This window comes from Gavia stellata, chromosome Z (assembly GCF_030936135.1).
Source record: "Gavia stellata isolate bGavSte3 chromosome Z, bGavSte3.hap2, whole genome shotgun sequence".
NCBI classification, from domain to species: Eukaryota; Metazoa; Chordata; class Aves; order Gaviiformes; family Gaviidae; genus Gavia; species Gavia stellata.
The window spans coordinates 29,205,912-29,233,770 of NC_082637.1; the positions used below are offsets into that span (position 1 = coordinate 29,205,912).

A 27,859-nucleotide genomic window follows, 5' to 3' on the forward strand; every position below is an offset into this window, starting at 1 on the left:
AAAACCATGTTGTTCTTACATCAGACTGAATTTTATATAATTGACAATTAAAATTTGATTACGACAACTCATAAAAGTAATTGTTATTCACCATTAATTATTACAGTTATCTCAAGTTATGATCTGTAGTTCAGAACGAGCGTGACAAGGTACCTCAGGAACAGAATACAACAAAACAACCTCCAAATTTCCCGTGAAAACTGGGAAGTTTGAATGCATCTGCTTTTACTGGTACTCTATCAAAAAGGTCAGAAACCAACAGAAGGATCTTAGCTTTACTATTAAGTGTTAAATAAGCCTACCATTCTCTCATCCCTAAATATTTTCCCAATTTCTACTTCTAATTCTCTCAGTTAAGTCACTGGAGGCTCTGATGGTGCAGGAGCAAAACCCTTCCTAAGTACTAGTCAATACTTTAACATGTGAGTAAAAGCATTTCAGGTTACACAGGCTGCAACTTCCTCTCCCCCCCCCCGAAAAGGCAGCAAGCCTGCACTGTTGCTTTAGCAAAGAATATTGACATTAATTAAAAGACGTGGATGAAACTTAAATCTAAGTGCTCAAAATTGGGTTCCAAAGTTTTTCTTTACACATCTCCAGCACCATCCTGGATTTTCAAAGCTAATAAGCATCTGGGAACTTCAGACTAGTTCTCTTTTCCAGTTCTTGCAGGCAATTAGATATAAATTGAAGAGTATTATGTTAAAATCATTCAGCATGCTTAGCTAAGCACTTGGTTTCCTAAAAAAGCTTTGGGGCAGAGAGAAACAAGTCTCTAATGTACGAAACTAAATTTTAAAAATGTGCAAAAACCCACACTCGTGTATATTATATATAAAGGGGTAAACTTGGATACACAGATACTTTCCCCACTCAGAACAGAAAAGCCCACTCATGACTTCGCATGCAGTTAGTCTATGTGAACTGCTCAGACGCCTCAGTAAGTTTATTACAAAAAACCACAATTCAAGTGCCTTCAAAATGTAGTGATTTCACCAGTTACAAATTTCTTATAAAAATGACAAGATTCATCTAAAAAAGTGATTTATTCTAGTGTACCCATCAGTTTATTCTACCGGAAGGTAAGTACTGGGAGGCAGTTTGAGTAATAGATATATATACAGTATGGCCAAAATATACCTTGCTGTTATAAGCCACAAGATGTAATAAAATGACTTACACTGAAGACTTTAAGTGGACTAGTAAGGAACCACTTGACTTCACCTAAAATTTGAAGCCAAATTTAAAGAGATATTCACTTTTAATAGCTTTTGAATTCCAAAGGAAGATAAACATTAGAATGTTTATCTGAATTTCTTTTACAGGTACCACAAATGGGATGTCTGATATTTTACTAAGAAAGATTCTCCTCTGTACAGCGCTCTAAGTCTAGGCCTTCTGAATTAAATGGAATTAATTTAAACACAGATCAAACTTTCTGCTACAGAGTAAGAAATACAATCCTATATAGGAGATGTAATACTGTACCCAATTAAATAGTGCATTAAACTAAGGCCAAAAAATAATCCTTAAGCTCAAATCTTAAAATATGGAACATATAGATGCAATTTCTTGAAATAATTGTAAGATCTGGACTTCACTGCTATTTGATTAAAAAAAAAAAAGAAGAAAAAGAACTGAACAACAAAAAAAAAAGTAATAAGAGTGGGATCACACGGTCCAGTACCTTAGCTCTACTTGCTCAAATCAGGGTTCTTAGCTACGCTTGACCTCAGGCTGACCTTGTTTATATATCAAAAAACACTAATGAAACTTGACATCAAAGTAAACAGAACAAAAACATACAGCTAGAGGCTAGGTACATTTTCCTACAATACTACAACTTCTGAATTCTGAAATTATTTTAGTTGTCATACTAGGCAATTTTCAATAGATCAGGATCATACATGGTTAAGATGAATTGAAAACCAACACAAATCTTTAAATATACAACATTTGGTTTTTCTTCCAGCTGGGCCATATATGTAAAGGATATTATTACTGGGCACACACATCATGCACAACATAGCTGGCAAATCTGGTTATTTTGATATAAAATTGTGAAAGAATTTGCAGAAGTTATTTTCATTGCATTATTTTTAATTTACTGAATAACCTCTAGGATAAAGTAAATCCTTAGAAAGCACTAAAATCTTAAAATTCTTAAAGCATTAAATTTCTTTCTTAATATTTTCATGTTAATTATTTCTCATCTTGCAAAGATATTTGAATCATCTATTCCTCAGCAATGGCACTTTACTATGTAGCCTGTGTTCATAACTTTAGACAAGAAGTCAAAGTTAATACATACGTAACAGAGATGGATGCTGTACAGCTTAAGTTCTGAACTAAAAAATGCCTTGCTTCCTTTTTAGCAGGCCTACATTACCACTTTTTTCTAACACTGTGCAGAAAACTTAATTTGTAATTGTTTTTTTTCCTATTTCTAAAATTTAAATAGATGTAATTTAAAACATCTGACTCTACACAGTGTGTACAGATTCAGAAATAATCTGCTTTATATTTCCAGCTTTGTCAATGATTCAGATTGATCTTGTACCAATGTATGATCATTCTTAAAACACATTCTGCTTTCATTAATGAAATATTGAATTAACATTTGTGTGTAAGCCAACAGAAGAAAAGAGTAGAAGAGACACTTGATGTACCTTTGTATTGACAAAGACAAATTGTGTCACATACAAACAAAATGATACTTTAAAATCTTACTTACAAGTTAAGTAGTAATTTCAAAACATTGTTTTCAATATTTTGAATGGTTGAACAGGTAAACAGTTCTGCTTTCTGAAACATCAGAATTTTATTTAATAATCCACTTTTTGTAACAGTGGTAGAGGACACAGCCTTTTGACAGATACACATATTCACAAATCTGATGTTAATGAAGGCATTTACATTTACCTGACTAATTGTTACTCCCTTCTCCACACTGCTACAGTTACAGAACTATATGTTATGTCATGGATAACAGTGCGTCTTTTAAGTATCAGGCATACAAGACAGACAAGACCTGATTTACCTACCACGCAGATCAGAGGAGAAAAACACAACCTTCATGCATACATGTGTCATTTTTGAACTTCAACACAGAGGAAGAAGAACTTTGCAAACTTTGGGTTTCTGTAAGAAGTAGTTATTAATACGATGCGGATGAAAGTCTGGTCTAGCCCCCTACGCAAACATGTTACTTGTAGTCTCTGCAGTAAAAAAAAAGCCCAGTATGGATATGAATTGAACTCTACGGAAGTAACTGGAAAGGTGGACTTCCTTGGAAGAAGGTTTCACATTCTCAGAGGTTCTATTAAACAATTAAACATATAGCTATAAAAACCACAGAGTTTTATCTGTGTTTGCAGATGTAATACAACACATTACTAATTAAGGTATTATATGGTTTTAAATACACATTAAAAATCTAGGGCCTATAACTCTGTCTTTGCATTAGTATGTTTTATGAACTTTCTGGGGTGAATAATTTTTTAAAGAAATAAAACACAATGACATAATAAATAACAAAGTAAAACTGCCTATACAAAAAGCATAAGGACTAAGCATTCTATTGCCAAAATTTATTTTTTGAGTTTTGGTGAATACTTTGTCTCAGTTTCCTTGCTCTGTCCCATCTGTCATCAAAAAGCAACGGGAGAACCCACACCTTTACCATGTCATCTGCTTGAGGGTAGGAAGGCTCTGCAGAGGGATCTGGACAGGCTGGATCGATGGGCCCAGGCCAACCGGATGAAGTTCAACAAGGCCAAGTGCCGGGTTCTGCACTTTGGCCACAACAACCCCATGCAACGCTACAGGCTTGGGGACAAGTGGCTGGAAAGCTGCCCCGCAGGAAAGGACCTGGGGGTGTTGATTGACAGCCGGCTGAAGATGAGCCAGCAGTGTGCCCAGGTGGCCAAGAAGGCCAACAGCATCCTGGCTTGTATCAGAAATAGTGTGGCCAGCAGGAGTAGGGAGGTGATCGTGCCCCTGTACTCGGCACTGGTGAGGCCACATCTTGAATCCTGTGTTCTGTTTTGGGCCCCTCACTACAAGAAGGACATTGAGGTGCTGGAGCGTGTCCCGAGAAGGGCGATGAAGCTGGTGAGGGGTCTGGAGCACAAGTCTGATGAGGAGCGGCTGAGGGAACTGGCGTTGTTCAGCCTGGAGAAGAGGAGGCTGAGGGGAGACCTCATCGCTCTCTACAACTTCCTGAAAGGAGGCTGCAGAGAGGTGGGTGTTGGTCTCTTCTCCCAAGTGACGAGTGACAGGACAAGAGGAAATGGCCTCAAGTTGCACCAGGGGAGGTTCAGGCTGGATATTAGGAAAAAATTTTTTACTGAGAGAGTGGTGAAACACTGGAATAAGCTGCCCAGGGAGGTGGTGGAGTCACTATCACTGGAGGTGTTCAAGGAATGTGTGGACGAGGCATTGTGGGACATGGTTTAATGGGCATGGTGGTGTTAGTTGATGGTTGGACTTGATGATCTTACAGGTCTTTTCCAATGTTAGAGATTCTGTGGTTAGTTCCCCTGGGCTACATACAAAGGACAAGAGAAAAACATGTGGAGTTTATTGCAGTCTAGCTACTTCATTTGGCCTTTCCTCAGCAACTTAGCACTGCTTACAGGTTGGTCATCGGTCAAGAAGCAAAGAACCTTTGCTACCCTTCAGCTTGACTTCTATTTTCTCTTGTCCTGGGATATCTACAGTGATTATAAGAGTTCCTTATCAGTTTTCCTCAGGGTCTGTTTCAAGATACAGTGCAGCTGAACAGCTCACTCTTTCTTTTTCTGCCAGATCAACTTTCTACCACTTTATTGAATTGGACTGACTTCCTGTAATCCAGATGAGGACTGAAACGAACTCAAAGTAAGCAGTTGAAGCTCATAGCTTGGAACGAGAAAAAAGAGCATCTCCACTTTTGACATATTTGAGACATAAATTTGACTGAGGTATAGCCTTAGGTTAAAACAGAGCTATTACAGATTATCAGCCTCCTCTGCTTAGGGCTCCTTTTAACCCAAAAGACATGGAAGAAGAGAGTAGTCAGTCAGTTTCTTCCACTGCCAAAGATGCAGAAAGAAAAACAGGTATTCAAAGTGCCCGTCTCGTGCTATGACTACAAAGCCTCATACCCTCCCATCAATGGCAGCTATTCAAAACATGTCAGAACTAAACATTACAAAATGCAAATAAAGAAAAACATTCGAATTTCACTAAATACAAGGTTACACTTGTGTTCCACTAAGGAACGTGTGGACGATGCATTGTGGAACATGGTTTAATGGGTATGGTGGTGTTAGTTGATGGTTGGACTTAATGATCTTACAAGTCTTTTCCAACCTTAGTGATTCTGTGATTCTGTGTAATAAGAGTTTGATGGTTCCAAATTTAATCAGTCTCCAGCAATAAAAATGGTGTATAATTCTATACAGCCATAATTATGCTACACTCATATGGAAAGAGGTTAATGAGAAGTTTTGGATGCCTCGATATATTTGTTTGCATTCCAGTTTCCTATGAAAAAAGGTTTCAGCATTATGTTCTATGCATCTGTGGCTCCCTTCTTAATTACTTTTGAACTTACTGGACAATTTCAAATGGATTTGACAGACAGAACAGAGGACTCAAAGATAATTACATTGCTACAGTCTTTATGAAAATAGGCAGTCAAGTAGAAGAAGGAGAACTACAAGTATCCCAACCAAGGGAATGGCTGCAATCCAAATTCAGATCTTACTGGACACAAGTGGAACCTTGTAAATGCTTCCCCAAAAGAAAAGTTTCTACTAGAGTTCATATCTTCCTATAGACCATCACTAGAGACATGGCAAACCCATGGGAAACAAGACAAATAGTTCTGCCTTTAGAAAAACTTTCTAGGTAATAAACACATACAAAGCCAGACATCAGTTGCTGTCTCTTTCTAGTCTACACACAGTTAACTGTCTACTTTTCTTAATCATCAAGGCTTAGCTTAATGCAAGTTACATGTGTAGACTGACATATGACAACACAGGAATTTTGAATCTCATAACATACTGTCATCTATATTTAAACAGAGACTGCTTATTGAAGTGGTCAACCTTTTTAACAAATACCAGTTCTCAGTTCACAGCTGCCTTCCTACTCATGAGCACACAAAAGCTTCTTATAGCAGTTACAAAAAATTATTGATAGGAATTAACAATTTACTCAAATGCATCACATTTTGCAATACATATAATCTGGCACCTACAAAAATGATAAGCATATGTGGATGGCTTGCACAGATAAATTTGAGAACTTCCATTTTGGTACAAAAGAAATTTTTTAGGACCTTCTCACTGTTTTGTTTTCTGGAAACAGGCAATACAAGTTCGAATACACTGCATTATATATTTTGAAGTAGTGAGAAGGCCCTAATGGTATTGACTACATGCTGTATGTTCAAAGATCCACAATATCACGTAGAACTGGTAGATAAAAGTATTGAAGACAGTTCTTACTGGATCCTTAACTTCTAAAATTTCAATATATTTACCTCGGTGCTTAAAGTTATAAATAATTTAGAGTGGTTATCTCTTACATTCCTTTCACACAGTTAAAATTCTTGACAAATAAACAAAAGCCACCTTTTAAAAAAAGATCATGTTAATAATATAAAAGCCAGACAGAAATTTTCTGTGAGTGACCAAAGCTGCCCAAAATCATAATAGGGACACCTTAAATAAGTTGAATTTTCTGAGGGCTGGTCCTCAGTATTTTCTAGCAATCAAACACAAATGACAACTGCTTTTTTTTTCAATAATACTTTCCCAAGTTCAATTTCTTGAAATGTGTATTATTGCAAAGATCCATATAAAACAAATTCTCATGGAGATAACAATATAGATGGCTGTAACTATTTAGATCAAGTTTGAAAAACTAAATGGAAAGGAAATCTTAAAGTAAAAGACAAGAAAAATGAAAAACAATTGAAACATGACCTTCCAGAAGAGGACATCAACCTTAAAATGTAAAAGCACTCTGGGGCTCTTGTTTGTAAGGGGTGAAATAAATCTCATCTATGGTATGCTGCATCATTTTTGATGAGAATGGCAATAATGGCTTTTGCTATAAAAGCATTCTACCATTCAGAATAATACTGTAACTTGTAAAAAGCAAGAAGAAATGATAGACCAAATTTTTAATTCCAAATGCGTTCATAAAATGTTGGGCATTAAAAACAAAAAAGAGAATGCACCGAAAGTATTAGTTTTGTTGTTAGACACTATGAAAGTTAGGCCTTTTGTTTAACGAAATATAAAATTACATCTAGACTGAACAATTAACTTAGATGATCATATGGTGTGCCTCATGCAGCCAGAAAGAATGTCAGACACATTTACAGTTGAATTTTTTTAACTAATTATTTTTTAAAAAATGTAGAGACCAAAATAAGCAAAGAAGAAAATAAACATTGCAAGTCAAACCCACTTGTGGTTCACTTCAGTGACTCAACCTGAACTGTCAAAAGATATTATTTCCGTGAAAAGCCTCATAATTATAGGGATAATTCTAAAGTTACTTTACTTTAAATGTACCCAAGAAAAGAAATTTGCTCTAAATCAAGACTTTGCACAGGATAAAATAACTGTCTTGATGATGCTTACAAGGCTGTTCTTACACATATAGTTCCATTATGTGGCAAAATTTACTTTTCATTATTTAGAAGAATAGTTCTACTAGATTTTTTTAAACCAAGTTTCTCAAAAGAAGTTTTAATAGTAGGTACTAAAACTCCCAGATATTAAATGTAAAGAAGAAAATCCACAAAATAGGTGAACTTGGAAACTTAAATTGTTTAATATAATTGGCATCTAAATAAATAAACTGAAAAACAAATTAGCCTACAGAAAATCTCTTAAATTATTTTGTAAATTATTCCCTACTATAGCTATAGGGAGCTGCAATCGTTGTTACATATAATTCAAGACAAAAGACACATTTAAATAAAAAGACTCAATTAAGGAAATAAAATAGCATTAACATACCAATTTAATTTTTAACTGTCAGTTATTTGCATTTAATAAATAAAATTGTAAGACGTATCACAGATCAAACTGACAGCAATGAAAAACAGGCCATTAATAAAGTACATCTAAAGATACTGCATTTAAAGCCATATTTTAAAAAGTATAGTCCTATACTCTATTGCCAGTGATAAAGCAGAATGCCATTGATATTAGAAGGATTTCTCAAAGGAAACAGTAGTAAGCAGAGGAATATAATCTTACTCAGAATCTATTAGCCAAGCAATTTAAAATATTAACTTGAAAAATAAAGTAGCAAAAACTTGCACTAAAAACACCTTGTTTAAAACCTAAAATTATTAGGAAATATAAATGTACTACTGACACATATTTGTATATATTGCTAAAGACTATGTACTGAGCAAAATTAACACTTCAACTATGTTATCAAAATACTAAACCCTCTATCAGATAAATAACACATTGCGGGGACTGTATGTAAGTTAAGTTTCATCAGATCGTTAATTTTCATCAGATTGTAGTGCTTGACAATATTAGCATATGCATTTGTTTTGGAAATAAGTCTACTTACAACTGAGTCTGCATCTGGACACTCCCTATTAAAAAAAATAAAGAAAATACACAATTATAAAATGCACAAATTATTTTATTCATACAGTTCTGGTACTTCCTTTAATATTTTCAATCAATTTGAAACATTGCATTTGACCCTTTTGCCTCTCAGACTCTGTTAAAATTTTCACTATAGATAATCCACATTCAGCTGAATGAGATTTAAATAAAAGCTGAAAGTTTATGCTCAAAACACCGCAGAAGAAAAACTCAAAAGAAATGCTGAAAAAGCAAACTCACATCATAGTGGAAAAAAAAATTATTAAAAAATCAAGGGAAGCCAGGAGTATCACGCTATATCTTGGATGAATATACTTTAAGAGTCAGGTCTCTGTGGGTGATGTGCACAGTAAGTAGAAGTCACCAATCCTAATGAAATAGTCCACATGCAACTGCAAAACATTTTGGACAATAACCAGTTCCCAAACAAATTAAGATTATTCTTAGAGGAATTCAGAGCTTCCTTCTTTTGGAATTTCATTCTTAGTCTGTGTTTGTCAAGCACAGCTGCAGTCAAGCACTAGAAGATGCCAGAAAAAAATAACAGAGTATCCTCCTAATAAGAACTTTAAAAAAAAAGTCAAAAGCAGAAAGGCAGTGATTGCAAGTGCATTATTCTCAAGTGTTACATTTTTCCAACATAATTTTGATTTAAGCCATAATTTTTAAAAAAATGAATGACACTGATTCTCTCTGATGTCTGCAAAAAGCAGAAGCAATTACATTTGCAGAATCCAGGAATACTTGAGTAGCATATAAGTTCTCCCTAATTTGCATCCTGAGAAATAAAGCTATGCCAGTGAAACTGAACAACAGTGTTTCTATAAAATCAAACTGAACATTCTAAACATGCACTTATAGAAAAAAGAGGGAAAAAAATCAAATTTACTCCAATCTAAATAATCTTCTCTGAAAGGCTAAATGGGTTAAATGTAAAAAGTACAGTGTCTTCAAAAACAGGTACGAAAACTTGCTAACATGGAAGCATTTATATGAAATTCAGTACAGCCTGTTAAGGAATTGACAGTGACATGAAGGATCCTGTCTCCTCTGAAAGGCCTCCCATAAAAGAAAACACACATGACCAAGTTTCTAATTTACTTACGTCTTACCTCCCTCTGCTGGCTAAACTGAATTCATAGCAATTTAAAGAGCTATTTTAATAGCTGTTTCACAGCTTGAAGAGCCAAGGTATTAGACTTCTCTTGAAAGATATAACAAACAGATTTTCTGACATGTGGTTTTAAAAAGAGCCTGTACTCAAAGAAGTCAGTCTGAAGCCCACAAAAGTTAAGAAATGTGGAAGATGTGAGGCAAACTACAATGCAAGTAATTCAGCCCATGATGAAGATTTTCAAAATTAGAGAGCTAATAGACCTCAAAAAGTAATGGCAGATCTGGTATCATTCAGAGGAGCACCAACAACACCTCCCAGGATCCGTTCTCAAGATACAAAGGAAAACTCAAGTTTGCAAATGCTGGTGAAGTTGAAAATGAGGACATCAGGTTTTACACAGATGTGCCTTTACAACACTAGATGCATGAGCTTTCTTTTAAGGTTAAAGAACTAGGTCATGCTTCTAGTGTAAGGTAACATTTCGGCAAATGGGGATTCTGTAAGGGAATTTAAGGATTGTAGATAAAAACTAAAACAACCAAATCATGCAAAGCAGCGGTTAGAAAAAGAAGTGAAATACTTGACTGACCTGCATAGCAACATATAATAGAATACACTGTGTACAGTATTTCCCTGTGTAAAACCATTACTAGACACAACATCCAGTTTAGGTGTCAACACTTTAAAAACTGTATTGATAAACTGAAAAGCATACAAACCATGAGAGTTGTTTTAGATGTTGAAAGCCTGCCCTAGACAAACTAACAAGCTTACAGCCTAATTTAACAAGAGATTAAGAAAGGACTTGACCTCTATGGGCAGAGAAGTTTCTGATGATACAGAGTTTTATCATATACAGCCTATAAGAGGATCATCAGCTGAAGATGAAATCAGACAAAACTTAGACTAGCAATAGTTTTTTTTTTAAAGAGATCATAAATAACTATTGGAATATTTTACTTCAGCACACAATGAATCCTCTGTTGTTTATCTGTGATGTTCTATTTTATTTGGAAGTTATGGATTAATGCAAGAATCTCTGTAAAAGACTATGGCATGTGTTACATAAGAGGTCAATATCATGCCATCATATTTTTTTCTTTCTGACCTCAGAATCTATTCATTTTTGTATTGTGTGTAAATATAGAAACAAAGTAATATAAACCAAATTTCAGTCCAACTTGTTGAAAGCAAGGCAAATTCTTTTCCAACTTCAGAGTACCTAAGCTGATTTATATTTTCTGATGATATCATTGTGCCTTAAAAACAAATTTTTTTTCTAGAAAGAGGCACTGATATTATCTTTCAACGTTAAATAATTCTTTGTAACAAAATAGTATTCTCAGATTACTGCTGACCAAAATCACACTATATACAACAGTTCTCTCACCATTTACTCCAGCTTAATAAAGCTGTCTTTGGGAAAGAGCAGCTTTTAGAAAAGTATTCACATACTACAGTGGATAAGCATATAAAGGCAGAAAGTGTTTCACATAGTGTAGAGGCCAGTTTTCAGCCGTCAGTGCCTAGGAAAATTTTCTTTCTTTTACAGGTCAAAGAAAAACATGATCTCTTAGTAAGGATACACTGAGTCATACACCTGGGAAGAGGTAATTTGGAGCTTCCAGGTCTTTACTGGCTCCAGAAAACTAAAGAGCCCTAAACCTTTGCTGGGGCCAGATTACGTTTCATCATCTGCCAAGGAATGGCTGTAAGGAGATGCCTGGTTTGCAAGGAGGCTTATAACATACATGACAAGAGATTAGCTTGAGTAATAACCCATGTGGTGGAAAAATAATTATTTTCTTGGACAAGAAAAGCTGACAGCTACAGAATTCAATCATACAACAGTACTCAATACTATCAAAATCACTACTTTGCAATTAAGTAAATGCAATACACAAAAGACAAATGATCGAACATACTTTTTTTGCTGCTATTTGATACTGCAACAGTTTTGCATTACAAAAAAACCGTGTAGTAAATAACTTTCCAGAAAGAATGGATTACTTTTATAAAGGGCACTAAAGCTGTTTAAAACATGAATATCATCAAATATTTATAATATTTTAAACTAAAACTTCATCAGAAAAAATAATTCTTTGTAACAAAATAGTATTCTCAGATTACTGCTGACCAAAATCACACTATATACAACAGTTCTCTCACCATTTACTCCAGCTTAATAAAGTACAGAAGAGAGGATGGGGGAAAGACTAAATCACAGAAAGATCACAAATATAGAGGAATGACTTAAAAAAACAACACCTTGGAGCCATAAATGCATCATGACAGAGAGAAGAAAAAGCATGGTTTAGAAGTGTATCACTATTAAACACCAAAAGAAAAATACCTACACTTTGTATGTGTATATAATTAGCACCTGCCGTTCTTAGGTCATTAATTTTTCAGCATTATATTAAAAACTAAGGCTGGTGAAGTATTTCTTAAAAGTAATTTTTAAAAGTATGTATGCACATGTTGCCTCTGAGAACACTTCCATATTGCTAAGTTTGTCCAATTGCAAGCTATTTTCTGTTAAATCAAATACTTCTATTGAGAAAACACATCTAGAAATTATGAAAAAAATACACTGGAATATAGTGGCCATAACTACTAATAGATAGACTATGACTAATCCATCTAAGAACTTTTATTCAAACTCACTTTCTGGAGACTTTTAACTCCTGGGAGACAGATCACATGCAATGAATATGGCAAAGGGTATACCTGGGACATCAGTTACGAGTTAGAATGATGGTCTTTCAGAAATGAGTGTGCATATGATGTACTGAAAAAACAAAGATTTTTCTGTCCTTTGATACTGTACACAAGTTTTTCTAATAAAAGAATAACTGAAGCTTCACTTCTGCAAACATAGGCATCCAGTACTTTTTCCATATACTGAGCTATTATTTCATTAGGAGTACACATGGAATCACATTATCTACAATGTTCAAATGTAGAACAAGGGAGAACCGCTTACCTGTGCACAGGAAGTAATGAAACATGAGTAGACTACTACGAATACATTTATGTTATTTCCTTAAAATCCTTAGTTACAAAAATTTTAAATAGCTGTGATGTTTTTATATTCATAGCATTCCTCTAAACTACTGTTGCAAACGCATTTTTTTGTTAAACATCAGCTAATGTTTATCCCCATACTTTCACTAGTTTTCATACAAGACAAGGCTTCAAGATGGAAATATACTTACACAGATTCAGTATCTTTTTCTTTTTTCATTATTCCTGATAAACCAAAAGGCTTCCTCTTCCGTGGTTTTATGCCTATGGAACAAACACTTTTCATTTAAAGATCAAAGAGATAAGTACATATTTAGCAATGTCAAAGATAGGTGCATACCAATGCCAATACATTTTAAATACTGCCACAAGTGATACAAAAATCTAACAGTGGAGATAGGTATGGAGCCAAAGTAAGGGAAAATTATTCCAATTTGTTGTTGAGTAACATACCAATCAAAAAAATAAATTAAAATACGGTTCAACACATGTAACATAAGTCCTTATAAGACTTATTTGCATTGTACATCCAACTCTCCAAGCTGGGTATGCAGACTGTCACTTTTTTTTTTTTTTAATAGAAAATGGCTGTACTGTCAGTTTTGAGGAAAGGGACCCTGCTCACAGAAACCCAACAGGAGCTATTGCTTTCACTGATCCTGAATAGCCAATGCACTTGGATCAGAAACTGAACCCTGCCTCTCCCAGCTACTGCAGTTCAACATCCTGTTGTTATTTCCCTCCGTGTTCCTGGTAGCTGCAAGCCCCTGTCTTTCCTAAGAAGTAGCATCTTGGTCCTGTAAAAAAAGAGAACGTCTCTTGGTTTCCCAGCTGATGCTGAGTTCATGATTTCCCAGTGCTGTAGCCAGCTCTAAGGCTGGCTCTCACTGAGTCTGGAACCATGCCTCCCCTCTGTCATCTCTTCCCCATTTTTAGGGCTAGATACATATAGCTATAGTACAGAAAAAAGTTTGCTTTCGTACCTGTTTAATGTACTAAAATTAAAATACATTTAAATATTCCATCGGACTTGCTGTCACGTCTGCTTCTCTCCCCAATTTTTGCTAAAGCAAAGCAGACTGCCAAACAAAATGACTAAGTGCAAGCATCTGATCCAACTAGCCTACAATTTTGTTTTGATGTGTGATACTATTGACAGCATTCTTTTGAGTAAAACAGTGGAAATAATTTGGTTTCCAAAATTTAACAACTGACAATTCAAGCACATGATTAAAAAAACCATTCTATTCCTCTTTACAGAAATATATTACACAGCATATAAGGAATCTCTCCACTCTTAGAAATTTTCACTCATAATAACAACTCAACTCAAAACTTTTCAAATCAGGTAGCTGTAAACTCAGCCATATCTTATATTCTAATAGAGACAGAATTTGCTCCAAAATTACTTTTAAATGCTAGCTTGGTCCTTATTTTCTTTCTATGCCTTATGCAGCCCAAAACAATGACAAATGGAGTATGAGATTAGTTTCTGCACATGGATCCTCTCTGCTTCAGTCAAAACAGATTTTAAGTCTCAGCTGCAATCTTGGCAACTTAAAAGTTGTCGGCTGCTATAGCTATACTGTCAACTCCTTCTGTCCCAAAAGTAAATACATAGCTTATGAAAATAAAGCAGTTCTCAACTACTTAAAACAATCCCCTAAGCAAAATAAGCTACGCCAACAAAGAAAGGCTTTGTGACCATAACACTGCATTAGACTTGGTATAACTAACATGGTAACAATGGAAAGAGCCTGGGCCATGTTTTGACACTTGTAAATTAAGTTACAGCACAGTCATAAGTGAATCAAATCCAAGCCTCTGCAAAGACAGGGTCTTAGCCAAAGTGTATTTATAAGAAACATTAAAATTCTCTGACCTTTGTGCATTAGGCTTATAAAGTATCACAGGTCATATTTTCATTGAAGTTTCTTTCTCAAAAGGAAAACTGCTTTTTAGTCTACTGGAGTACTTTAAAGTTACACAGATTCACACACTGAATACCCTTCACTCCACAGTTTCAGGTCCTTAGCCACAGCATTCTTATGTAAATAACTATGCTACAACAACTCACCTTCAACTGCACTGGATGTATTACATTCTTCAAATTCAATAGGGCCTTAAAGAATTGACAATGAAAATAAACATTAGGTAAAATTTAATCTAAAGTATTTTAACGACTGTTAATATTTCCTGAAAATACTAGATAATCTAATTATAAATTTAGGTGGTAACTGAAAAGCACAATTAACCTGCCAATGGTCAAACAGATTGCAAAATCATACATATACAGCAAATCATTAAATATTTTCAGTCTTTCATACTGAAAAATTAAAATACTAGTGCACACTGACTAAATACAATTCAATTGCCTATGTTATTACAACCACATGAAACATCTCTAATTGGTGTCCTCTTCTCATTCGAAATTGCATCTATAATATAGTGCCAGTGTAAAGTTTTTGATTTATTTTCTTCTAATGAACAAGAGCTATATATAAAGAAAAATTGAAAAGGAAAAAAGCACAGCTATAGCTCTAATTTTGACATTCACATTTTTGCTAACTCTGTATTGTTAGTTCTTCTGTTTCTTCTTCATAGCCAATTACCTAGACAGTTAACAGTGGGTGGCATAGCAATAAAGAAGATAAAAAAAACTTTAAGAAAATCATTAAGACTAAACAGGACAAAAAAGCAGAGAACACTAGTAAAGTGCTGTATCTAAATAAATTCATTATGATGGATTTCTATTACAGTTGACACAAAGTAACAGCCAATTGTCATTGCAAGGTGAAGTCCTAACCTTCATTCCTTCTAATCAGGCCAGGTCTAGAATTTATTTAACCCCACTATGAGCCATTTTAGGGAGCAAATGTGCAGAAAAAACAGTGATTTTCCATAGGACCTTGTTCAGGGAATGGCAGAATCACACCAACACTTGTGCAAGTGCAAAGAAAACAGAGAGCACGTGCAGGTGGGCAGCATTACTTTCAACCCATACTAAGAATGAGCCCTTTGGCCCCTGTTTGAAACAGTACCTTGCAACTGCATTCACAGAAGAAAAAACAAAGTTTAGCATACCAGCACTGTGACACACGGGTTATTACTTATCTTTCTGTAATCATTTTGAGGGAGTGCACAGAAGTTTATATATAGGCGCATTACAGGTAAGATAGAGGGGAAAAAATTTCCATTAAAACCAACTGGAAGTAAAGCGACTGTGGAAACCTCAAATACAGAAACTACTTTCATTTCTGCCCCCAAACACATCTGCTAGTAAGTGCTCTGATTTATTTATCTTTATTAAGAAATTATGATTATTTGTGAGCATCCACCATAAAACGAAGAGCTTTTTTGGGTGTTTTCACATAAAATAAAAGGTCTACTTGAAAGCATTTTCCAGGATTTTCACTTGTACTCTTTCAAAAATGAGTATGTCAACTCTTAGTCTTAAAATAAATAGCTGAGATAAACAAATCTCAGATACAAGAAACATGGAGACTATAAGCTTCAGTTTGATTTTAAATAGTACACCATAGCAAATCATTGTGCTGCAATTAGAGATGCCACAACGAAAGTAAAAAATAATTTAGCTGGGAGTTAGCATTGTAAATTACACAACTGGGATTAATTTGTATTTGACTCATGCAGTTAAGTACCTCAAATGGTTCTACTTGTAATGTAACCCCCAGTATGCATATTTAACTCTTGCAGTGCAAAATTATGTTCAACTTAATATAAATGCTACATTTTGATAGCATTTCTCAAAACTGCAAATGGAAAAAATCTATGCTTATGTCAAACAAATAGAAAGACAATTGAGAAGCTGACCGATGTTAAGCAAATTAAATTATTTTAGACATATTAGATAAAATCTACCAGATATTTTCTTTGAAATTTGCAGACTTCTGATTATTTTCTTTAAAAATACAGGTGTGCTCAAAGTAAGGACTTGTATTTCTTGTAATTAAGCCCGAGTCTGCAAAATTTTCCCTGCCAGTAAAAAAAGATCTGCATGCTTATAAAACTAGCAGCAGGATGAGAATCTGGGACTAGAACCCATCAATATCCCATTTATCATAATGTAATGGTTTGGCGTCCAAATCATAGAATCATAGAATGATAGAATGGTTTGGATTGAAAGGGACATTAAAGATCATCTAGTTCCACCCCCTCTGCCATAAGCAGGGACTCCTTCCACTAGACCAGGTTGCTCAAAGAGCCATCCAACAACTTCTCTGGGCAACCTGTTCCAGTGCCTCACCACCCTCATAGTGAAGAACTTCTTCCTTATATCTAATCTAAATCTACCCTCTTTCAGTTTAAAGCCATTACTCCTTGTCCTATCACTACATGCCCTTGTAAAAAGTCCCTCTCAAGCTTTCTTGTAGGCCCCCTTCAGGTACTGAAAGGCTGCTGCTATAAGCACGCCCCGGAGCCTTCTCTTCTCCAAGCTGAACAACCCCAACTCTCTCAGCCTGCCCTCATAGGAGAGGTGTTCCAGCCCCCTGATCATTTTCGTGGCCCTTCTCTGGACTTGCTCCAGCAGGTCCATGTCCTTCTTATGTTAGGGGCCCCAGAGCTGAATGCAGTACTCCAGGTGGGGTCTCATGAGAGTAGAGTAGAAGGGGAGAATCACCTCCCTTGACCTGCTGGCCACGCTTCTTTTGATGCAGCCCAGGATACAGTTGGCTTTCTGGGCTGCAAGCACACATTGGCGGGTCACATGAGCTTCTCATCAACCAACACCCCCAAGTCCTTCTCCTCAGGGCTGCTCTCAATCCATTCTGCGCCCAGCCTGTATGTGTGCTTGGGATTTTTCTGACCCATGTGCAGGACCTTGCACTTGGCCTTGTTGAACTTCATGAGGTTCACACGGGCCCACCTCTCAAGCCTGTCCAGTTCCCTCTGGATAGCATCCCTTCCCTCCAGCGTGTTGACCGTACCACGCAGCGTGGTGTCGTCGGCAAACTTGCTGAGAGTGCACTCAATTGTATTGTCCACGTTGCCAACAAAGATGTTAAACAGCACGGGTTCCAATACCAAGCCCTGAGGAACGCCACTTGTCACTGGTCTCCACTTGGACATCGAGCTGTTGACCGCAACTCTTTGAGCGCAACCATCCAGCCAATTCCTTATCCACCGAGTGGTCCATCTGTCAAATCCATGTCTCTCCAATTTAGATGGAGGATGAAGAGACAAAGATTTAGAGACAAATGAAGCTCTTGAGAGCAGAATATCAAAAGACCAATCTCAAAGGGCAGTCTTAACTGCCCTTTAAATTTCAATTATTGAATAATTTAAAATGCAAGTGTAATTATTCAGTATAACAAGACGAAATACAAATTCCTAACAGCTCTCTCATTCTACTAAATATTGTAGACACATGGGCATTTTAAGCTGGTCTTCCAATCCCCTCTCCTTTGCTCTCTACTAAATTCACAGTAAACCAAAGTCAGCATGCTCAACAAATCAGCAAATCTGGGTAGGTCACAAAATAAAAACCAGCAAAAAAATCCAAAAAAACGGATTTAGAGAACTGTAGATGTCTACATCCCCACACTGATTTCATCAACATTTTATTTTAGGAATTTAAACTCTATTGTTCAAAATATATTGAGCAAGAAACCCAGAAAAATACCATAAAACATAGAAGCTGAAGAACAAATCCATTACTTCTTCAGCACTACACTTCAGACAATACATTTTTCATCGCTTTGCTAAGGATTCAACTGCTTCTGTTTCTTGCTTCTATATATACTACCATTTGGCCAGGAAAAAAAACCCCAAAAGCCAAGCCAACCACCAACAATCATCCCCAAAACAAAAACAGAAGGAAAAAACTGTAAACAACAGACTTACACATATTTTTAGAGAGAAACAATACCAAAGCTTTTTCAAAATACCATCTTTTTTTTTTTACCCTTTCCAGCTACCGCGACTGATCCTCAGACTTTGAAGACTTTTACACTGATGATTAAAATAAATATTCAAGGCTCAAGTAAAACTCATCCTTATTTCAGATCAGTATCTTTTACTTTCACTTCTAACACAAGCAGAAAGCAAAGATTTTTCTTGAACAACACCTCAAGTTCCTGTATTTTGCCCATAACACTTACCTAACACTTACCTTTGAAGGTGTGGTTTTTTACAGCTTGATAAACTTTATTTGAAGAGACAAACATTCATGCTTAGTACAGAAACACACAGATACGAAGACCACATTATAATTTTCAATTAGATTTTACAAAAGCTGGTTTACCCTCCAAAAAATTCTCTTCACTCTTGCAATAGTGTGTTCTTTTCTCATAGGGAAGACTATACAATGCAATAGGAAAAAATCCCAGCTACTGAAGAATTGCCTGAGATAGTGATGAGATGGAAGCTGCACAAAAAATTTCAGTAACCAGGTCCCACTTTTCTACTAAGGTCTATGAAGTTAACTTGGAAATTTTAAATACCCTTTCTTCTTAATGATACCTATTAGCTTATTTCATGCTTCACCAAAATGGACAGAGTTATCATAAGAGTCCCTTTTCCCCACAACTGCTCTCTTTCTGTTCCCTGCATCTACTAGCTGCTTTACTGCAGGAAAGATGAATAACAATCAGGAAAACAGCATTTTCTTACAACAAATTGTGTGAATCAGTTACAATTCAAAAGCATCTTTTGATCCCAACTTACTTTTCTTACTTAACTCAAATTTCTATAGGGCCCTTCATCCTTTGGAATCTCAGAAGTTCAAGATGACAGTGGCTGTCCCTAATGAATCCACAAACATTAAAAAATTAAGTTCACCATCTTCCTCCAATGCCGAAAGATGCTTGCTGGTTTTGTAAAGTTTGTATTTGACCCGCCCCCACCAATATAACACGTGTTGCATTATTTGCTTGCAGCAGAGGCAAATTCATACATTTTGCCGTTATGAGTGGAGCAGAGTGAAAGTTGTATCAGTTTTTAATTTTCTTAGAGCTTTGTTCTGTAACTTCAGATCTCCCAACAGTGCTGCTTCCTATATGCCTGCTGCAAAGAGCATCATGTTTTGCCTGGGGAGTAGTATTTTAAAACCAAAATAACATTACAGAAATAGACATTTTCTGTGGCACTCTATGCTGAACCAATTTAGAAAACAGGATAGCTGTGATGAGCTTTTGGAAACCCACATAACAGCTGAAGTCTCCTGTGGGCAGATGTCTTTGTGCCCAAAGAGGTAATAATACTGTAGCCCAGCCTGAAGTGTGTACTGTGACCACATTGTCTCCTGCTAGAACCAGCTGCAGTTTCCTAGCCAGCCAAAAGGCCTTAGGCACGCATATTGCTGTGGGAGCATAGCAACAATAAGGAATTCGGATGCTTTCTTAAGAAGTTCCCCTGCATTGTCCCCTGTACTTGTGTATATGCGTGGTAGTGCATTCCTTCCCCCCCGCCTCTTTTCCCCGGGTCGCCTCTTTTCCCCGGGTCATTCTCAGGAATTCCAGCTAGGCCTTGGCCTTTGTGCAATGAGTTGGGCAGTTAAGCATCCCTTGACTGTACCAGGAACTCTTGCATGGCTAAGGAGGGGAGCAGCACTGACTGTACCAGGCATTCCTGTTACCCAACTCAAGGTAGCTACCAAGAGCGGGAATAATCAGTCATTCCCTGACAGCCTTGGAACATCCCTTACCTGGACCGTAGCCCAAGTGGAACAGTACCAGTGTTACTGGAATTCCAGTAACTTTCCGATAACTTGCTGATGACTAAAGCCAATCATCTTACGAACCTATAAACAGCGGTCCCAAGTGAGACCCTTTGAGCTCTCCTGCACCACAGCAGGCTGTGACCAGCATCTCCCTCTGAGTGGGACGCCTCTCAGAGTTTCACGAACTCTCCAGTTTGTGAAATCTGGAGGACCGCTGCCAAAAGCTGGCGACAGGACCTGAGCTGAAACCCTCTCCTCCTCGAGGCTCAACCCTCACCTGTTGGAGAAATGCTGAGACATTTGAAGTGAGTATTTCACGGAACTCAAGGAGAAATTTTAACAGGTATACCTTTATCTCTCTCTCTCTCTCTCTCTCTCTCTCATTGTATCTGTGTGTGAGAATCAATTTGAGTACTCAATAGCAAGCATAATACTATCATTCCAAATCTGTAATCAAGCCACTGTTGTGATTGTAGTAGGTTCTATTAACTCACTTTGCAAATGTTAAACTAATCCATGCTTAAGGGTTGCTAAGATTTTATGATTTACCTTAAACTGTGAATGAACCTTAGATTGCTACTAAATACATAATAATCCTTCAGATATAAGCCGTTGACCAAGTTTGAGACTATGATTAGACCTAGCCGCACCTAGATTCCTCTCTGAGAAGGAGCTTAGAAAGCAAGGGGGTCTATTCTGAACCTTGCGACTCAACGGGAGGGTCTGCCCTACTCTTTGTGTTTCTTCCACTAAACAGTTGTCCAAGTCTGGGACTAGGAGTGGACCCAGCTGGTCTGTTCTGAACCTCGTGACTCAATGGGAGGATTTCTTTGTCCCTTGTACCCTTCCTTTCCTTTAGACATGAACCATTGACCAAGTCTGAGACTAAGTGTGGATTCAGCCACACCTAAACTCCTCTTTGAGAAGTTTAGAAAGCAAGGGGGTCCGTTCTGAACCTTGTGTCACAATGGGATGGTCCTTTCTACCCTTTTCTTTCTCTGGTCTCTCTGTATAAACCATTCTAATTTGATCCTAATTCAATTTTCCCTTTGTACGTTTTGGTAAGTAATAGAATGAACCTTGCCATCAAATTCTGTTAAATCACATTTTTATAAACTTCTGTTAAAATCACTTTTGCCAATATCCTTGACAGTGATTCTTTAAGCGGCCTAAACCACTCATTAGTGACAAAATGGAAACAAAAGCATCTGCACTATCACTGCAAAAAACCCTCAAAAAGCTTTCTTCTCTGAACCACCATAACATCTGTCTTTCTGATTCCTGATTCCTTAATCATTAGACAATATAGTCAAAAACTCCCAGTGGCTTGGTGTTAATGGAGATTGCCATACAGATGTAATACAAAGATGCAAGTCAAAGCGTGCAAACTCATGTGCTGATATCGCAGTAACTTTTGTAACGACACGAAGATTTTAAGGTGGATGCACTACCTCTTCTCTATGAGGCAGAAAAGTTTTCTTAACAGACTTGTGACCAGTGATTGAAGTATAGACAAAAGCTTAACATCAACAAGGACTTCAGCTCAAAATCTGTAAGATTATAATGGCCAAAATTTCTGAAGCAAGTACACAGAATCACTGTCTGTTGTAACATCCAAAGAAAGAAAAGCAGTTGCTTCACATTTAAGAACCATTGCTGATGTTGGGGACTGAAGTCATTCCCTGAAGCAGTCTCTAGAGTCCCTGCCACATAGTAGCCCAAAGCACCAAAAAGGACCACCTGGTGCTCCAGCACCATTGAGGTGCTGGAGCGTGTCCAGAGAAGGGTGACGAAGCTGGTGAGGGGTCTGGAGCACAAGGCTTATGAAGAGCGGCTGAGGGAGCTGGGGTTGTTCAGTCTGCAGAAGAGGAGGCTGAGGGGAGACCTCATCGCTCTCTACAATTACCTGAAAGGAAGCTGCAGAGAGGTGGGTGTTGGTCTCTTCTCGCAAGTGACTAGTGATAGAACAAGAGGAAATGGCCTCAAGTTGCGCCAGGGAAGGTTTAGATTGGATATTAGGAAAAATTTCTTTACTGAGAGAGTGGTGAAACACTGGAATAAACTGCCCAGGGAGGTGGCGGAGTCACCATCACTGGAGGTGTTCAAGGAACGTGTGGACGAGGCATTGTGGGACATGGTTTAAATGGGCATGGTGGTGTTGGCTGATGTTTGGACTTGATGATCTTACAGGTCTTTTCCAACCTTAGTGATACTGTGATCTAGATGTTGTCATACTGCAATAATGACAACGATAATGATATTCTGCAGTACTACAGTCAAAGCATTATTTCCTTTGTTCTTTTTCTTGTAACAAGTCAAGACAACAATGTGAATTGAGAAGGAAGCCTGTTCTCAAGCATTCATATGAACACAAAATAAAAGCAAATACTAGAACTAAAGGAGCACTGTAAAAATCAAAAATACATTTTAAGATGGTTATCAGAGTAAGTAAAAAATTACAGCTGAAATTAGTCCAACCCTTGCAAAAGTCTCTGAATTAATGTTCTGTTGGGTTAAGCACGGATAGTTTCAGGCTCAGGATAACTTTTTTACAGTCTGGTCTACCTGTTGTTACATTGATCCATAGAATGGTAACTATGGCTTAAGCATTTCAAATACCTGTACATAGACTTGAAAGTATTTGTTATTGTAAACACACAGAACAGAAAAAAATAATACAGTGCATAAATGAAGGTGAGCCTTTATAACTGAAAAGAGATATTGAGTATCTAGTGGGATTTCAGTCACTTAAGGATACATACCTAGCTATCAGGATGCTAATGGGAATTTAGTATTCTACAAAGGGAGCAGGCATCAAAAATCAGTAAGCTCCTTTAATTGCATGTAAACATTCCCACCAAGTGTCATTCTAAAGCATTTTCCAAGGCAAGCTGCTGCAGCTCACAGCATTCTACCACCTGGGACAGATACAGACACAGGCAAATGGATGATGGTTTAACAGACACATGACATGGAAGCAGACAGCTGCTATTTGACAAGAGAGTGAAGCAAATAAATCAGGATGTGATCAGTTCTTAGATTCTTGAAAATGAGAAAGCTTTGGTTTGCTAGAACAGAAAAGGCAAAAGGTGATTTGAATAAACGGAAATTTTAATTTTAATTAATCTAATAACTTACAATAAGTGACACTGGCATAAATTAAGCACCAGCGAGCCTGCAGCTCAGGGTGCATCTCCTAGACTGTTCAGAAAATACATGTACTGTTTGTCTTGTTACAAGAGGCATGTGAGTATGTCGGCTTTCATGACACTAAGAGACAAAGTGGATGGCTAGCAATAAGGAGATACTGATCTTACTCAAAGATGAATGAAGAAAATGTAATTGCACTGTAAAATATATTACAGTACCTACTACAGATTTAGCCCACGTCTATAGGAACAGTATTTTCAGAGTATACGCAAGGCAACTACAGAAGAGAGTTTATAAAAACAACCTTACACCTGCTACTTAATTTATCTACAAAGTGAAACTAATTATCTTGAAGACAGTCAAGTTTGTTGTCAACTGCCTTGAAAAGAGTTGCAAAACCTATCTCCACAAAACCCTAGAGGTAGGTTTTCTAACCTATCTGTACACCTCTTACACAAACCCTCTGTGAGGGAGACATTGGGATAATGTTTTGCTAAGGTCAAAACAATAAAATAATTTGCACTTTCCTCAATAGAGGGGAAAAAAGAAGTTTTATTGTTTGGATTCTTAAACAAACAAGGCAAATACAAAAGCCAGCTACTACTAGGAAGGAAAACATAATATTATATCATACCCTGAAAAAGAGCCCCCAGTAAGTATATCAATGAACTGGAAAATCCTGCAGAGCTAAAAAGGTAAACAAATCAAGAAGTCAACAAATCAACTAAAAACTGCTTTACGTTTGCATTCGCTTTTGGAAACTGCCTCCCTTCTAGTTTAAGGGGGCTATGCATGACAGAAAGAAATGTTAATCCACCCAAGCATATATTTTTATTAACTGCATTTAATTTTCAATAACTGGAAACACTGAGACACTCAATAAAAACCCCTGCCCTTCCCCCCATCCTGAGGAATCAGTTTACACACACACATGCACACGTATAAACATTAACATATCTGTTTCAAGCAAAAGCTTTAAAAAGAACTCTGTAAATCTGTACTTGGAGTTACAAATACAGTAACAAACCATATTCTTGTTTTTGATAAAAACAAAAGTTTGTCTCTTTGAGTGTAAATCATGCATGAAAGGAGGACAATTTTTTTTAAACTGCATATGCTTCACATGCTGCTTCAAATGGCAAAGCTTTGCGTGCCTGGCTCAGTGCCAGTTGACAGCTCAGCTGGATATCAATGCACATTCTGACCCCCCTTGCAGTGTGTCACTTCTGAATTGTTTCCGCAGTAGAAAGTTTATTCAACCTCTCTCTCAAATTCAGTGGACCGACCATCATTCTGCTATTTAATCATAGCAGAACAGGTTATTTTTCTGACAGCACTAAAGCCAGACAGCAATTCCTAATGAACAGCTTGATACAAGTGGAATTTCAACTGTTTTAGCCTCAATTAATTCTGCTGTCAAAACAAATGACTGCTTTTAGTGTTTAGATGTTAAGCTGCATCACAAAGGTCAATTTTGTATGTACACAAACATATAAGCAATCTTTTTCTTGCTATCATCTGATCCTGTGACATGTTTATCAAAAAAATTCAAGCTTTCAAATTTAGATGCCAGGAAGGCAAAATGTATTTTCTCAGCGTTACTGTTTCTAACACTAACTTCTCATTTTTATTGCCTGTCCAAAAAAGAGAAGTTATTTTATAAAAAGATGAGGAGAATTTTATTTTTCCCTGGAAAAGGACTTCTTATTCTAGATTTTAAAAAAGAATAAACAAACCCCAGTTCAAGCATAGCTTACTTGTAGGAATGCAGACTAAAGATGAATGGCTGTTACCATCTTTGAGGTAAATAACATATTTGTGATACATTTATCATGCCAGTACCAGACTGCTGCCAGCAAACGTTAGTTTGCGGATTCTGTCAGCTCTACTTTGCCAAAAAGAGGATAAGGGACAGAAAATACAACTGGCCTGTTAACAGGCCAATCTGAGGGAAAATATTGAAATAATACTGGTAAAACTGTACCCTTTAATTGAATTCTACAAATAGATAGTTCCACCACAATAATCACTGAATTTCTGACTAATCTTTTTTACATCCTCAGGATTATCTATCAGCCTAGCTGATATATAGCCTCTAGAGATGCTTAAGACTTGACCAAATCCTCCTTTTTTTTAAAATTCATGTTGAAAAAACTATAGCATTGTGATAGTACTCCTTTTGAAAAAGAAAAGATAGACATAATAGTGGCAGCACAGTAACTACAATTATCAGTAGCAATATATGTAGCAGTTGCAAGGAAATTATTTTTTAGGTGAAGAAATTAACATACAAGGAGAGCATTTACTAAACAAGCAATCGTTTCTAATGCTGATTCCGCTACCAGGTTTCCAGCCCTCCACTCAGTTCACCGATCAAAGGAAACATTATTCATCTCAGGCTCTTCTGGTACTGTGGGTATAAGCTCCATTCATACAGCAAGCACACTACTCTCAAGGGGCAGTATTTCCATGTGCTTTACAGAGCAAAACCAAAGCAGAAAAGGATCATAATTTGACTAGCTTTAAAATAATTATTATCAACTAAGATATTCATCAGCAGCAAGGACAGATAAGCTTTTTTTTACTCTAAACTAAAAAGGTGGCAAACATCTTCAGTTACAATGAAAATATTTTTTATTGCTCAGATAACACATGAATTTTCAACAAGAAACATTAAACACATGCCCAAGGCAATGTTTCAAGTTAAAGATCCAACTAGCCTGCAACACCTGAATATGGAAACAAACGCTGTTAGTTTCAGCCACGATTTATGAAAGCATGAGGTCTGTGAGCAGCAAAATTAATGCCAGCTAAGAGACCAATCTGCAGAATGCTATGTTCCCCAAGTCCCATCCTTCACACCGCTCCCAGCCCCTTTTCTCATCCTTTTCTACTCTTCTCCTGCTTTATACTTCAGCTTCACCCCATATTTCCTTTCTGGCTGCATAAACAACAGGATGTGAGATGCAGCTGTTTTTGAATTGTCCACAGTCTAAGTGGCTGGCCAACATACACACATATATACAAACACACATTCAGCTGCCTGCTGACTCTCCAAATGAGTAACTTACATCATTACAACTGCCTTTCCCTTACATAGCATGACTAGTTTGGGTCCTTCTTCTCTACCCAGCTCCTCATTTTTATAAAGGCTTTGAAACCTCTACCTTTCCATCAAATTGTGTTGAAAGTAGCAAAGTCTTGTGAAAGCTATATGGGTGTGTGGGGAAAAATACTAAGCAGCAATAGAACTGCATAGGCCTAGTCTATAAATACAAGTATCTGTAACAAATGGCTCTGCCTGACTGCATGGTGTGTGATTCACCTGCTGAAGGCAAACCATGCAAGTATGCAGTGATGAAAGAAATGCATAGACACATTCAAGCAGTTTTCTTCTTAAAGAAGAGTCAGCTAAGATTTCTGAACACTAGACATTGTAAATATGTTAAATTATAGTCCTCATCTTTAAAGACTTGTGGAATAATTGCTGGAAGTAACTTAGGAATTAAATTTATATTAAAGGTACAGCATTGAAGAAGTCTTCAGGGTGGAGTGTGGTGAACATGCAAGGAATCCATCCCACAGAAGTTCCCTAGGCAACCTTAGATGTTGGCAACACCAGGGGAGCTTGGTGTGCTGACTCTAAGAGAAACTACACGGAGGGTGGAGCGGAGTGAAGACACTGTGGCCAGGCTCTGCGATAAGACAGGAACTGGAAGGTACTATGGAACTGACAAGCTGCATATTTACTACCCTGAGCTGCGTATTTACCACCCTGAGCCAACGGTCTGTCATTTTTTGACAAAATACTATCCTTTGGGTGAACTTTGCTCATTATAATCTCATTATAATACCAGAAAACACACCTCCATTCCAAAGCTACCCACCTCCAAGGTGCGACCACCCCTCACTGAGCTTGCGCTCTGAATTTTTCTTAGTCTATACCTTTGAAAGTAAAACGAGAAATTGGTACACCAATTATAATAGAGGTATGTACGACTAGAGTCACTCAAGCTCTACCTGTAAGGACAAATAATATAAAAATGGCGTAAGAGAGGAAGGATGCCAGGGAAGATACCATCGCAGACCACCTCTGACACCTGCGATCTGTCGACGGGCTGAGCCTCTCCTCCCCCCCACAGGGATGCTTTTGGGTAAGATTTGAACACTTGGTTATACCGAGTGCTTCCTCGGGAAACTTAGAAATATCTATAGAGCTGCTTTATAACTTAATGCGTTTGTAGC

General features: G+C 37.0%; 1 protein-coding gene across 1 annotated transcript in view; it reads right to left on the reverse strand.

The window, feature by feature from the left end:
• The window catches only part of FCHO2 (FCH and mu domain containing endocytic adaptor 2), a 100,553-nt gene that overhangs the window by 31,586 nt on the left and 41,108 nt on the right, over positions 1-27,859 (reverse strand). The window contains exons 9-11 of the mRNA XM_059834235.1: positions 14,861-14,905; positions 12,975-13,047; positions 8,599-8,623 (exon numbers count right to left, since the gene is read on the reverse strand). Of these exons, the coding sequence (XP_059690218.1) occupies positions 8,599-8,623; positions 12,975-13,047; positions 14,861-14,905 (143 nt within the window). The remainder of the gene's footprint in view (positions 1-8,598; positions 8,624-12,974; positions 13,048-14,860; positions 14,906-27,859) is intronic.